The sequence below is a fragment of the Schistocerca gregaria genome, chromosome 6 (assembly GCF_023897955.1).
Source record: "Schistocerca gregaria isolate iqSchGreg1 chromosome 6, iqSchGreg1.2, whole genome shotgun sequence".
Lineage (NCBI taxonomy): Eukaryota > Metazoa > Arthropoda > Insecta > Orthoptera > Acrididae > Schistocerca > Schistocerca gregaria.
In genome coordinates this window covers 382,118,943-382,134,355 of record NC_064925.1, presented here as the reverse complement: position 1 = coordinate 382,134,355, position 15,413 = coordinate 382,118,943, and the positions used below count along the sequence as shown (strand labels likewise).

General features: G+C 41.0%; 1 protein-coding gene across 4 annotated transcripts in view; it reads right to left on the bottom strand.

Annotated features, from left to right (window-relative positions):
- Positions 1-15,413, bottom strand: part of LOC126278092 (lysosomal-trafficking regulator) — a 543,055-nt gene that overhangs the window by 436,249 nt on the left and 91,393 nt on the right. For all 4 annotated transcript variants that reach the window (XM_049977936.1, XM_049977935.1, XM_049977937.1 and 1 more), the window contains exons 9-11: positions 14,343-14,563; positions 5,233-5,536; positions 1,480-1,700 (exon numbers count right to left, since the gene is read on the bottom strand). In XM_049977936.1, the coding sequence (XP_049833893.1) occupies positions 1,480-1,700; positions 5,233-5,536; positions 14,343-14,563 (746 nt within the window). The remainder of the gene's footprint in view (positions 1-1,479; positions 1,701-5,232; positions 5,537-14,342; positions 14,564-15,413) is intronic.

The following is a 15,413-nucleotide window of genomic DNA, read 5'->3' as shown; positions in this document are numbered from 1 at the left end:
CAGTAAAGGAAACAAAAGAAAAATTCAGAATATGTATTAAAATCCATGGAGAAGAAATAAAAACTTTGAGGTTCGCCGATGACATTGTAATTCTGTCAGAGACAGCAAAGGACTTGGAAGAGCAGTTGAACGGAATTGACAGTGTCTCGAAAGGAGGATATAAGATGAACATCAACAAAAGCAAAACGAGGATAATGGAATGTAGTCCAATTAAGTCGGGTGATGCTGAGGGAATTAGATTAGGAAATGAGACACTTAAAGTAGTAAAGGAGTTTTGCTATTTGGTGAGCAAAATAACTGACTATGGTCGAAGTAGAGAAGACGTAAGATGTAGACTGGCAATGGCAAGGAAAGCATGACTGAAGAAGAGAAATTTGTTAACATTGAGTATAGATTTAAGTGTCAGGAAGTCGTTTCTGAAAGTATTTGTTTGTAGTGTAGCCACGTATGGAAGTGAAACATGGACGATAAATAATTTGGACAAGCAGAGCATAGAAGCTATCGAAATGTGGTGCTACAGAGGATTGCTGAAGATGGGTAGATCACAAAACTAATGACGAGGTATTGATTGAATTGGGGAGAAGAGAAATTTGTGGCACAACTTGACTAGAAGAAGGGATCGATTGGTAGGACGTATTCTGAGGCATCAAGAGGTCACCAATTTAGTAGTGGATGGCAGCATGGATGGTTAAAATCGTAGAGAGAGACCAAGATATGAATACACTAAGCAGATTCAGAAGAATGTAGGCTGCAGTAGGTACTGGGAGATGAAGAAGCTGGCACAAGATAGGGTAGCATGGAGAGCTGCATCAAACCAGTCTCTCGACTGAAGACCACAACAACAAGAACATATTGCTAAAATTACAAAAGAGAGAGTACAGGAGAAGCAACCCACAGCACTGCTGACAGGAACACTTAAATTAGAAAAGAGTGTTTAAATCTTTTATACTTAAATATTTCTTTTTCTAAGAGGAAAGAGAAATTGGCTGAGGAATGCTGGAAGGGGGAGTAGACAGACAGATTTCACTTCATCATTTCCTACCTTCCTCTTCCCTCTCAACCTTGGGTTTGAGTGACCTGCTCCTCTCATCGATCTTACCCAATGAAATTCCCTCTCTTTCCTCAAGAAGGAATTTACAGTGCCTGTAGCTATTGATATTATTTTATAATTTATGTGTTTCCATCAGCATTGCTATAATTTTCACATCCTTAAATTAATTACTGGTAATGATTCATATCTCTCTGTAACTTTAACAATTTTCTCAATTTTTTTTAATACAAATAATGTACTTTCTTGCATGGACCCAAAATTATTGTGTTTTTCCCCCCTAACTAGCAGTGGATTTACTTGGATAACAGTTCAGGATACCTTAAGAGTTTAATATACCATGAAATGCATTGCTGCTAAATCAGAACAGCTATGAAAAAATGAAGGAAAAATCCAAATTATAACAAATCAGCAAATAATGCATTACTGACCTTCCCACTCCTTCTCCAGATATGTAACCTTCAGCTACAAAGAGCAAGTCTGATGATGACGATGGCGAAGACCAGCGGGAGCATACAGAACAACTTTTGTTTCTTTCTGTTATGACAGCACCCAATTCACGGTACAGAGACCTTTCCAGAAGGGCAAAAGTAAGCCGCCTCACCCGTTTATTGCCTCCAGCTTGTTCTAGGATACCAACGAGGGCACTAACCTGTAAAATGCAATGAAACAGGTTAGGCACTAACAATCATACATCTGTAAATTTTATTTGCAAGGAATTTAAGAAGTGTTCAGCACACAAAGGCACTGTGTTTAGTAATACCTTATACTGGTAAATAAATCACCAGTTTTTGTCAACCAAAAGAATAATGAACTATAATCATTATTAATGTAGCTCTGGATTTTGTACAGTTTAATTACAGTACAGGCCTCATTAGTTATCGAGCCCCTTCTTGGGCCAGCTTCCACCTGTATGTGTGCTTCTCCAATGCATCTCTCTGCCCCCCCCCCCTCCCCTCCTCCTCTATTCTCTAGCTCTCTGACCCCCTCCTCCTCCTCTTCCATTCTCAACATTGGTGGCCTCATGTGGTAAATCTTTATCAAAATACCGTAACAACTCTACAACAGTCAGAGTTTTCTAGTATCATCTATAGATCTCCTGGTGAATTTATGATTCCCAGTCTACTTTATGAATTTTTATATATGAACAATCACTTCTTAATGCTGGAGTCACTGGTCTTCAAGACAAATGGGCCAAATAGTGGACAGGAATGCTGAATGGAGATATTCCATTTATTGTCAAAAGTTCTTTCTTATATCCCCACCCTGCCCTGCCCCAAACAGTATCTTGACATGCTGTGGATTCATACTGCAGACTAAGAAATGTTTTTGTACAATCTGTTTCCAGTTCTCAAAAAGAATGTATAGGACTGTCAAGATAGAAAGTTGGACGCTGGTCTGCATCTTTAGTAGCTGTTTATGTTCTGTCCTGCTGTGTTCACAGACATAACCTTAATTTAGATATGAAATACATTAAAACGAAAACAGAAAATGAGACAAGCAGCATTTTAAGTTTTTAATTGCAGTTCCAGACATCTAAGGATATGCTTCTGCAGCACCACCACCACCACCACCACCACCACCACCACCAACAACAAGTAGGTAGTAATACTTGATAAACTGAACTGTAAATGCAGCCGTAGAGGGGTCTAACTTCTTGTCCATGTTACTCACTGATTACTATAGTTGAGTCATCATAAGTTGATGCACAACTGAGTTGGGCATGGCAGCTTTGGAGACTTACCTCAATGTAATGTGATTTTTTAAACATCTCCACAGCAACACCTCAGTGTTGTCACAGCTCTGTAGACAACTACAAGCTGTCAGGGATCATCTTATTTCATCTGAACTACACGCCTCCCAGTCCACAATAGTTACCTCACAGTGCAATCGTGGAAAGAGATCATGAAAACACCTTAGGAGACAACTGCAACTCCTCGCTGTTAATGCCATTAAATTTACTGATGACAAGGAGGAGGAAAGAATGACAGTGCTGCACTTCGAGGCTGGTGGTCAAAGTCTGAGAACAACTATTGTTTAGGCTTATATGAGATTCAGTTTTATAAACTACAAGAACAAATGCTGCATTTGTATGAATGAGATGATACAGTTTCTGTAAATGGCTCCATAATAAGCTAGATTTTATTAAAAAAAATGAAGCATCAGACTTGAAGTAACAAGTAGTTTATACAGATAAAAAACAGATTCATTTACAGTAAACTGTGAATAAACGTTAGCACAGTTAGCAGTCGGTGGCCTCAGTTGGCTGAGACGCAGTCGTGTGTGTGAGTTGTGTTCACGTAAATGTGTGTGTGTGTGTGTGTGTGTGTGTGTGTGTGTGTGTGTTTATCATCTATTTTTGATGAAGGCTTTACTGGCTGAGAGCTTTATTTGTGACAGTCTTTTTGTTGTGCCTATCTGTGACTCAGCTCCTCCACTATAAGGTGAGTGGCAACTTTCACAATAATGTTACATTCCATCCTGGATTTTCTATTTTTGATCTTAGCATGGTTATAGCATGCAAGAACTTTTATCAAATAAAAATGCAACTCAATATTTAATTACTATGCTATGCAGGGCATTGGTGTAGTATGCAACATTGTTCCACTCCAACAGGTACCCGGGAGTACGTATTCACTGCATCCCCTCCCCTCCCTGGCCATGTCTCAAGTCTTCTTTACCAGGTAATACAAGAAAAACTGTTCTCTGCACCCAGGATGCAACAGCACTCACTCCAAACACAGGTCACTTAGAAAAACACAACTTCAAACATTATTTTTAACAAACACTAGTCTATAAAATACTGTGAAATTGCCCAAAACAGAGAAACACAAATGGGAGAAACATAGACCTATGAACTCTAAATACAGTAGTAATATTTTACTAGGAGTGTCGTGGTCCTATTTGGCAGTACACATTTCAAATCCCCATCAAGTCATTTTGATTTGAATTTTGATGGTTTCTTACCAGTATTTTGGGTAAACTCCAAATTGATTCCTCATGCGTGTCAGTTCACAAATCATTCTCTTCTCCTTCCCAAAAAGCTAGAATTCTGCCTGCTTACTTATCAGTGGCAGGGAGAGGGGAGGGGATTAGTGGGATGAGAGAAACAGAGGGGAGGGGGAAGAGGAGGGGAGGGGAGGGGAGTGGGAGAGGGGAATAGGAGGGGATTAGGGGGTGGGGGGTGGGGGAGGAGAAGGTACAGGAGGGGGAGAGGGGGAGGGGGCATGGGAGGGGGGAGGGGTGAGATGGAGTGGGAACAGCAGAGGGAAGAGATGAGAGGGGGAATGGGGGAGGGGGAGGGAGTGAGGGAGAATGGGGAATGGGGGAGGGGGAGGGAGTGAGGGAGAATGGGGGAGGGGGAGGGGGAGGGAGTGAGGGAGAATGGGGGAGGGGGAGGGGGAGGGAGTGAGGGAGAATGGGGGAGGGGGAGGGGGAGGGAGTGAGGGAGAATGGGGGAGGGGGAGGGGGAGGGAGTGAGGGAGAATGGGGGAGGGGGAGGGGGAGGGGGAGGGAGTGAGGGAGAATGGGGGAGGGGGAGGGAGTGAGGGAGAATGGGGGAGGGGGAGGGAGTGAGGGAGAATGGGGGAGGGGGAGGGAGTGAGGGAGAATGGGGGAGGGGGAGTGAGTGAGGGAGAATGGGGGAGGGGGAGTGAGTGAGGGAGAATGGGGGAGGGGGAGTGAGTGAGGGAGAATGGGGGAGGGGGAGTGAGTGAGGGAGAATGGGGGAGGGGGAGGGAGTGAGGGAGAATGGGGGAGGGGGAGGGAGTGAGGGAGAATGGGGGAGGGGGAGGGAGTGAGGGAGAATGGGGGAGGGGGAGGGAGTGAGGGAGAATGGGGGAGGGGGAGGGAGTGAGGGAGAATGGGGGAGGGGGAGGGAGTGAGGGAGAATGGGGGAGGGGGAGGGAGTGAGGGAGAATGGGGGAGGGGGAGGGAGTGAGGGAGAATGGGGGAGGGGGAGGGAGAGAGGGGAGGGAGAGGGAGAGAGGGAAGGGAGAGGGAGAGAGGGGAGGGAGGGAGGGAGATGGTGTGTGTGAGTGTGTGTGTGTGTGAGAGAGAGAGAGAGAGAGAGAGAGAGAGTTTCAGTTAACTTATTTTGTACACACATTGAAATTAGCATAGGCATCTGACGACTGCTTTCTGCAATGCTAAATGTAATAGAGGTTTGGTGCTGGCATACTCACTAATGTGCGAGGCTGAAAGCAGCAGCAGGTCCCGCAGTGCCTCATAGCACGCAGTACTCGCTCCCTCACAGCATGTACAGACAGCAGGTGCACTAATACTGTGAAGACAGCAGACACGCGGCAATATGATGCATCGAGGGGGTCCGGAGCATGGTGGTGGGTTGGAGTTGAGCTTGTGGAGATCACGACTGCCGCACCGGGTGTTGGGGCTGAGGTGCGCCTTGATCGGCGAGTTGCCTGCTGCACGAGTTCTAGTTGCGTGCGTTTCAACGTAGACACGAGGCGGGCTACGTTGTCGACCAACCTGCGGTGGGAGAGAGAGTTACTGTGTTTTGGTCAGAGATTTAACTGCTGAAGAGATAAACACTACTCAACGGATGGACGTGTGATTGCGTAGGAAATTTATTGCACAATAGGTGATGCACAACTTCAATAAAGAGGTACAGGGTTGTCTGAACAGATGTAGCAAACATATCTCGACCCCCAAATTTTGGAATGTACACTTGCTTTCAGAAATGTTCACCCACATATGCTGTTTATTCACTGTAAGCATGACATTACGTGGCCAAATACCCGAGAACATTTCAAAATTGTCACAGGCTGGGGAAGCCTAAAATCATAAATCATAACTCCAATTCTCCACAAAGCTTTTTATATGCCATACATACTTCATGCAATATGCTACCACACATTTGTTGGAAATTTTAATTATCAACGCAATTCCTTATCATTCTTCCATTTTCATATTGTGCTGCAACACAATAAATTCTTGTGAGCATTTTCCCATGCACCGTTTACATGCAACATCATTGATATAGGTATATTAAGTTTAAACTTAGCTACTACATCGACGGTGGGATGAGAGACAGTTACTCTTACCTTTTACAAGCAGTTGATATAGCAAAAGTGTGTCAGGGGCGAGAAAGATGTGCAGTGTAATAAAGAGACAGTGATGGAAGAAAGTGGTAGGGTTAGGAAAAAATAGAGCAACTAAAACACAGTGGCCACTAAGTGTCACTAATAAGAGGAAAAAAGAAAAAAAAATGAAGAGAAAAAGAAAACATTCTACGTGGGCTTATTACATAAGATGTCCCACATTTCTGGAGGACACAGTGAATTGTTTCAATATTACAGCAAAAAACAGTGACAGTACAGCTATATCATTAGATAACTCCAATTTGAACTAAAATTGACAGGCTGGTGAGAAATTTATTCTTCTTTAAGTTACCTTATTTTACACACTCATTCCATTGCCATGGAAAACCTTGGCATCAGATGCAGTAGAAACCTAAAAATCTTCCAGCCTTTAAGTATGTGTAATTCATAAAAATAATAGTCCTAAACAATGTAGGTGACTGTTGGATGAAGCTTCCATTGTTTTTCCACACAAGCCACTACGGATGCAAAAATTATGAACGTACTGAGAATGTGTTCATTGAGTATGAACTGATATGCAGACATGCAAGGGCAAACACTTCTCAATCTAATGCAAACAAAGTTTTTGATATTTGGCATCTTAAGTGATGCATTTGCCATCAGCATTTATGTTAACACTCAATGTCACAGACACACTTACTGCAAAGAGAACAACACATTTCAACAGCACAGTATGCTGAATTTTCAAGTGATTATCTGCACTTCTATGTACTACATCTGGGCTATTCTAACAACAAGGATATAAGCATGAGGCGACAATGTATTTCGGGAAAATAACTACACGGAGCCATGAACCTTGCTGTGGTGGTGTGCCTCTTGTGACTCAGCAATACGAACAACAGTACTGAAGAAGCACACAGCAGTCTTTTCAGTAGTAGCAGAGGCATCAGTCTGGACTACCGAATGATTTGGCCCTCTAACTTTAGACAACGTGGCTTTGCTGTGCTGGCATTGCAAACACCTGAAAGTGATGGGAAACTACAGCTATCATTTTTCTGAAGGGTATGCAGATCTGTGTGGTTGAATAATGTAAGACTCGTCTAGAGCAAAATAATCCAGGGTTAAAACAGTCTTCCATTCAGGTACCTGGGATCGGGCTACTCAGGAGTATGTTGTCATCAGGAAAGTCAAAACTGGTGTTGTAAGTGTCAGAGAGTGGAATTGTAGATCCCATAATGAGGTACATACGCTAGAGAACTAGAAAAGAGAAAAGCACGTGTTGAGGTAAGATATGGTGTAAATTAGTGAAGTACAGTGGCAGGAAGAACAGGAATTCTGGAGGAAGATCATGAAGACAAAGCTCCAAAACAGGAAAAGTTTCCCAAAATGTCATACTTTTTTATATGCAGATGACACTTAATGTGGTGTTGGTGCTCTGTGTAGCATTCTAAAATCGCTCATATAAACTGATTGATGCAACTGCTACAACATTCACAACGTATTTTGTAAATTCCAAGAACAGTGCAAGTAAATGGAGAAGCTGAGCACCTATGAAGACATCCAGTCCTTACAACTAAAACTGAGTGTTAATTTTTTTCAATGAAGGCAGGAATAGGTACAAAGTTTGTTTTACACCAGAACAGACCATGACTCATCACAAAGTGTATGCTATACTATATGTGGCATGCATTCTAAATTAAATTCATTCTTCAGGTTTGAAAAGAAAATGAAAGCACTTGGTGTGGTTGTTGCTGTCCCAGGAGTAAGAACATGCAAAAACTATATCTCAATTTGCCATTTGCTCGACATACCGTATTTACTCTAATCTAAGCCGCACCTGAAAAATTAGACTCAAAATCATGGAAAAAAAAATTCCCAAATCTAAGCCGCACCTGAAATTTGCGACTCGAAATTCAAGGAGAGAGAAAAGTTATAGGCCACACCTCCAAATCTAAACAAAGTTGGTCCATTGTAATATGAGACACAATTTCGGTCAAATGAATGACAATACAGCTACAGTAGTTTGGTTTGAGTCGTAAGCTTAGCAGTTATGCTTTAACAGGTAGCCATTGCTATGCGTCAGGCAATCCATCCGTATTTATACGGGTACCCTTCCTTTTTCACATGCTTCATCTGGTTTGAATTGACTGCTCATTTTTCTTTGATCTGATAAGTGCCGTTCTCTTTGTTATATGTGTTTACGTCCCTCTAAGCTGAAAATGCATTACTGTACTGTGTCATGCATTGTTTGTCTCATTCTGATAATCAGTGTTTACAGCCTGTCGCTGCTCGCGCCATGGCTTGCTTTTGTGCACGCTACCGCCGTTTTTTTAAAAAAAGAACCAAATAATAGACTGCGTATGATAGAAGATGTTCTGAACAAGAGTTTAGCGAAAATGTTTCTCCATTTGAAAATCTTTGCAGATGCCTCTTTAGTACATTACATTCTGCACAGAAATTAGAGTCATCTTAGATTTAAAAATCTAGTCATTTCTAACTGTATCACTATTAGGCATAAGACTAATACGAATATAAACATGACATGATATGAATATTTTTCCGCGTTTGCTGTTGTCTCACTCTAGTTTTGTAGTTTATTAGGCAGACAGTATTTAAATGCGATAGCAGCAAACACGAAACAAAATATGGCAAAATGTTTATATTTGTATTATTCTTATGGTGAAGAGAATACTGCATGTGATTCACAATTCATGAAAGTTACTATTAGCAACCATCTCTTCTCACGGGTAGGAAAAAATGCAGAACGTAGAGTTGGCCGTATTGACAAACATCCCAGACAGTCTTGCCAGTCGGATTTTGGTAGTACGAGTAAATTGAAATGCTGCCACATTCAAAAATGAACAATACGGAATTTGTATTTACTTTGTTGGATAATGTATGAAAATGCAGTGGTCGAAACTCGAGGCGGAGGAAAAAACCTCGTCTTCCATCTTTTTTTTAAATTTATTTACTGACGCAGAGGTTTTGGCGCCAGTATTTATCTTTGTGCCTGCAAAGCATGCCTGTGTAGCGCTACATATATTCGATGGCAGAAGTTAGTTGTGGCGGCACCTACCAACATTTTTCATAAGTTCTGCTTACTTTGCACTCGATTCTAAGCTGCAGGCAGTTTTTTGGATTACAATAACTGGAAAAAAAGTGCAGCTTAGATTCAAGTAAATACAGTAAATATTCATATTATTTCCTTATTTTTCAAATGTTTCTCTTCTTTGGCTCATTCTCAGAAATATTCTTCTGAACCAATGGGCTTCTTTTCCAAATTCTCAGAATAAGCAAGAGGGCATTATCCAGTGCTGTGCTGTGCTGTGTGCTCCCACGAAGAACAAAATCACTCTTTGATGCCTATGTAACATGAGTCATCTCTTCCATCCTACAAGTATTCATTTCTTCATTACACAAGGAAATGTTCTACTGACATGTTGGATATGGGATAAGTACCTTTGCCTGTCAGCAGCCACAGTTATCTGTGGGCTGTAGGCTTTATTTGTTTTGTACTTTTGGTGAAGGATTTCCAATTTTTAAGAGCTCCACTTTCAGCGCTATATTAATATGTCCTGTGAGCAGCCAGCTGGAGTTAATTTCCCAGACAGCAGCATCCTTACCACACAATTGCAGCTGTCTTTTGTGTCTCAAATTTGTTACTACCAGTATTATTGTATGATTCCTGTGCATGCAATGTAGCCTCTCACTTCTTTCAGAGTTGCAAACTCCTCCAGTAGCAGCTCAAGGCAAGGTCCCAAATATAACATCCAGAAATTAAGCACTGTCATGCAGCTCAAGGCAAGGTCCCAAATATAAGATCCAGAAAATATGCATTGTCGATATCCTATCAATAGCAACGCCCCCCCTCCCCCCAAGCACAAAAAATAAATAAATAAACAAAATAAAAATTGTTTTCCAGGGCAATTCTATCCTAGCAGTAACTATTACAACTTTACAGAGGATTCTCGTCACTTAAATTTTCTCAATTAACAAGAGCATGGAGGAACATTTGGAGTCCGACAAATGACAGTTACAAAATTGTACATCAATACATTGCAGTCCTTAGAGACTGCTTTGATTTATCAGTATGAAATGATTATAAGATGAGATTTTTTTTTTCCCCGAATTCCTCATTCGAAAAATACACGGTCGTCTTATATTTGTAGATTAAATTATTTCTGTTGAGGTCAACATTTTTAAGTTGTTTAGTAGAGCATAAAGGGGTAGCTTTACATTTATAAGGGTCATTTTACATTTAGAGATGAAGCTTTGGCTATAAAGGGCACAGGCAGAGTCAGTTAGTTGAATTCAGAAGGCAGAGCCTGGCTAACGATACTCGAATACCAATAGGCTTAATAAAGCCAGACTCGCCTTGCGTTTTATATTGTTGGCGGCCACACTATTAATAAAATGAACAACTCTGGCGAAAGTTGGAATCAAGTTATTGTTTCTACATTTCAGTAAAAAATTTACTAAACACAGCAACCTGGCTCTTTCCTCACGTAATTTATCCAGTACGTGGATATCCTGAACCATCTCCTCCCCGTAAAGGTATTTGATGTGACTTCTGAAATTTTCCCGGCGTATTTGTTCTTCTAATAATTTCCGGGTATGCAGCCGGATCCCGTCGACATTCTGCCACGATATTTCGGCCCAGAGACGTCCGGCCATCATCAGGTGAGTACACAACTACTGAAGAGCCCAGGTGCAGTCGCGGTATTTATACCGATTCTCGCGCACGTGTATTGGTAACTTATTCAGTGCAGAAATGACGGCCTTGTTTGAACATATACTCTCCTCAACGTACTTTCTATTCAATGACGAATTCTTTGAACAAACAGACGGCGTCGCCATGGGGAGCCCTTTGTCCCCTGTTGTAGCTAATCTCTTTATGGAGGACTTTGAGGAGAAAGCACTTGAGTCTGCTGTCTTAAAGCCTACGGTCTTCTGGCGGTACGTAGATGATACTTTTGTTGTATGGCCTCATGGCAGACAGGAACTGGAGAAATTCCTTCATCAATTAAACTCTTTACATGAGAACAGAAATTCACGATGGAGATCGAAAAAGATGGCACTTTACCATTTCTAGACGTGCTAGTATGCTGTAAAAATGATGGGTCATTAGGACATTCTGTGTACAGGAAACCGACTCACACAGATCTGTATCTCCAGGCGTCAAGCTGCCACCACCCAGCACAAACAGCCGGTGTTCTCAGCACCTTAATACATCGAGCGCATGTAATATCGGACGATGAAAACCTCCACGCAGAATTAGAACACTTAGAGAAGGTTTTTAAAGAGAATGGCTACACTTCACGCCAAATAAGAAAGGCCATGCGCAACTGTCATAACAAGAAGCAGCGCACTGAGGATGCTGATGACGACTTTAAATCAACTGCGTTTCTTCCATACGCCGGGAATGTGTCGTCGAAAATAGGCCGATTACTGAAGAAGAATAAAATCAAGGTTATCTTCCGTCCACCAGCAAAGAACCGGGCCCTGGTTGGATCCGTTAAAGACGATTTACAACTGAAGAAAGCAGGCGTCTACAAAATTCCCTGTGAATGTGGCTCTGCATATATTGGCCAGACGACAAGAACTGTCCATGAACGATGTACAGAACATGAAAGATACACCCGTCTGCGGCAACCGTCAAAATCGGCAGTAGCAGAGCACTGTATTTCATTGGGACATTCAATGGAATACAATGGAACAAAAATTTTAGCTCCGGTTTCCGGATTTTGGGATTCCGTAATCAAGGAATCAGTGGAAATACGTCTTTCCGATAATCTTATAAATCGTGACAACGGCTTTCAACTGGATAAAACTTGGAATCCTGTTATTAAAATTATACATTCACAGCGGAATAGACAGCGTCATTCGATACTCAATGACTAGATGATCTTTTACTTTCACCACCGAGGGCAGCACGTACAACTCGGCTATGCCGCGCATGTCAACACGTGCGCGAGAATCGGTATAAATACCGTGACTGCACCTGGGCTCTTCAGTAGTTGTGTACTCACCTGATGATGGCCGGACGTCTCTGGGCCGAAATATCGAGGCAGAATGTCGACGGGATCCGGCTGCATACCCGGAAATTATTAGAAGAACAAATACGCCGGGAAAATTTCAGAAGTCACAACTACTGCAACATACATCCTTCTGAATATGCTTAATGTATTCATCTCTTTGTATCCCTCTATGATTTTTACTACACATGCTTCAATCCAATACTAAATTGGTGATCACATGATGCCTCAGAATGTGACCTACCAACCGATCCCTTCTCCTAGCCAAGTTGTGCCACAAATGCCTCTTCTCCCCAATTCTCCTCATTAGTTATGTGATCTACCCATCTAATCTTCAGCATTCTTCTGCAGCATCACATTTTGAAAGCTAATACTCCCTTCTTGTCTACACTGTTTACCGTCCATATTTCAATTCTATACATGGCTAAACTCCTTATAAATACTTTCAGAAAAGACTTCCAAATCTATACTCGTTGTTAACAAATGTCTCTTATTCAGAAACACTATCCTTGCCATTGCCAGTCTACATTTTGCTCCCCAAATAGCACAACCCATTTACTACTGTAAGTGTCTCATTTCCTAATCTAATTCCCTCAGCATCACCCAACTTAATTTGACTACATTCCATTATCCTCATTTTGCTTTTGTTGATGTTCATCTTATATCCTCTTTTCAAGACACTGTCCATTCCATTCGACTGCTCTTCCAGGTCCTTTGCTGTCTCTGACACAATGTCATCGGTGAACCTCAAAATTTTTGTTTCTTCTCCATGGATTTTTATACCTACTCTGAATTTTTTTTTTGTTTCCTTTACTGCTTGTTCAATATACAGATTAAATAACGTCGGAGATAGGCTACAACCCTGTCTCACTCCCTTCCCAACCACTGCTTCCCTTTCGTGCCCTTCGACTCTTGTAACTGCCATCTGGTTTCTGTACAAACTGGATATAGCCTTTTTCTCCCTGTACTTTATACCTTCACCTTCAGAATTTGTAACAGAGTATTGAAGTCAACACTGTCAAAAGCTTTCTCTTATCTGCAAGTGCTAGAAACGTAGGTATGCATTTCCTTAATCTGTCTTGTAAGATAATGTCAGCTTCTACCAGTTTTTCCATTCCTCTTAAAGAATTCATGTTAGTATTTGGCAACCATGACTTATTAAATTGATATTTTGGTAATTTTCACACATGTGAACATCTGCTTTCTTTGGAATTGGAAATATCATATATACTTCTCGAAGTCTGTGGATATTTCACCTGTCTCATATATCTTGCTCACCAGATGGTAGAGTTTTGTCAGGGCTATCAGTAGTTCTAATGGAATGTTGTATACTCCCGGAGCCTTGTTTCGACTTAGGTCTTTCAGTGCTCTGTCAAACTCTTCACACAGTATCATATCTCCCATGTCATCTTTATCTACATCCTCTTTTATTTCCATAATATTGTCCTCTAGTAAATCGCCCTTGTATAGACCCTCTATATACTCCTTGCACCTTTCTGCTTTCCCTTCTTTGCTCAGAATTGGGTTTCCATCTGAGCTCTTGATATTCATACAGGTGGTTCCCTTTTCTCCAAAGTTCTCTTTATTTTTGCTGTAGACAGTATCTATCTTACACGTAGTGACATATGCTTCTACATCCTTACATCTGTCTTCTAGCCATCCATGCTTAGCCATTTTGCACTTACCTGTTGATCACATTTTTGAGACAGTTGTATTCCTTCTCGACAGCTTCATTTGCTGTGTTTTTATATTTTCTACTTTCATCAATTAAATTCCATCCTCTTCTGTTACCCAAGGATTTCTAACAGCCCTCATATCTGCAACCTCTAGTTCTTTCAGCTTATCCAGGTCCCATCTCCTTAAATTGTTACCTTTTTGCAGTTTCTTCATTTATCCTACTGATATTAAAATGTAGTCAATAAATGGCATAAGTTTAGAATAGTTTTAATGTTAAACTTTTGGCAGATACTTTATGTCAATAAAATAGCTTGTAATTTTGATTAGTCAGAAAACGTTAAAAATAAATTTTTCTCACAGAGTCTGTTACAAAAATGGGGGGTTGTCTCAAGTAAATTTGGTACTATATAGATGGCACTAATGTGCTTCTGTAATTAAGCAGCTATTTTAACATATCATGATAAAATTTAAAAAAGTGACTAACTTTCACACTGTGAGAAAGAGTATGAGTCTTCTTATTACCTGGAGGCACGACTCACTGAGACGCAGTTTTCAACAAACGGCACAGCAACGACAATACCGATGGCAGACTCGATAAGTCGTGCTCCTCTTCCTTGGAGAAACAGCCCCAGCAGTTCGAGAGCGTCATGCAGCCGGTCGGTGCCACCCCCACGGTGAGTGACGAGAATTCCCCGTACAAACACAAGAACAGCCAGGGATATTCCGTAGACCACATTCTGTGCCTATCACATTAAAAAATAAAGAAGTAATGATAATTTATGGTAATAAATCAAAGTCAAGCAAGCTACAAACAATATAATTCCACTGCACAAGTCAGTAACTAGCAAGTATCAGCACGACTGCTACACAAAAGCAAAATATCACACTCTCAAATCCCATCCACAAATTAACAGGAAAGATTAGATTTATGTCGGTTAAAATGTGAAAATGACAGTATTTAACCTCAAGCTTCCAGAATCAGTGAGTTCAATACCTAGAACAGCTGTTTATAAACAACTCTATTCATGGAATTATTAAGAAATCACACATCTTGCACAACCTCCAGTACAAGTTAGCAAAGCGAAATCACATAATTAGAATATTGGTGTAATAGTGTCCCAAAGAATCAACAGTTGAATGTAGTGCCATGCATATTAATTTTATGAATTTAAGTAATATTATACGAATAATTCACTCCTAATTCACGTCTGTGTTTTTGAAGAAGAAATATTTTCTGGACAATGGTTCAATAGTAATTACTTCAGGAAGCAATAGAAAATGAAGATATGGAGATGTACTCGTGAGGAAAAGTCCACAAAGAAGTGAATCACAGTCAGTACTTGAGGATTATTGTCCAGCAGAGTCACAATGGAGTTATTTAAATGAAGCTATATAATATGTTTTGGTATTCACTACAAGTAAATTTACAGATTTTAAACGTCAGGCTCGATCATGTCAGAAATGACAGAATCAGAGAGATCACGAACATTGGAAGCACAATTATAGACTCCAAAGATAGAAAGTGTTTACTGTGGTATGGTCACTTACAACATATGTCAGACACAATTTGGTCAGCCTCCCACATGCTGGAAT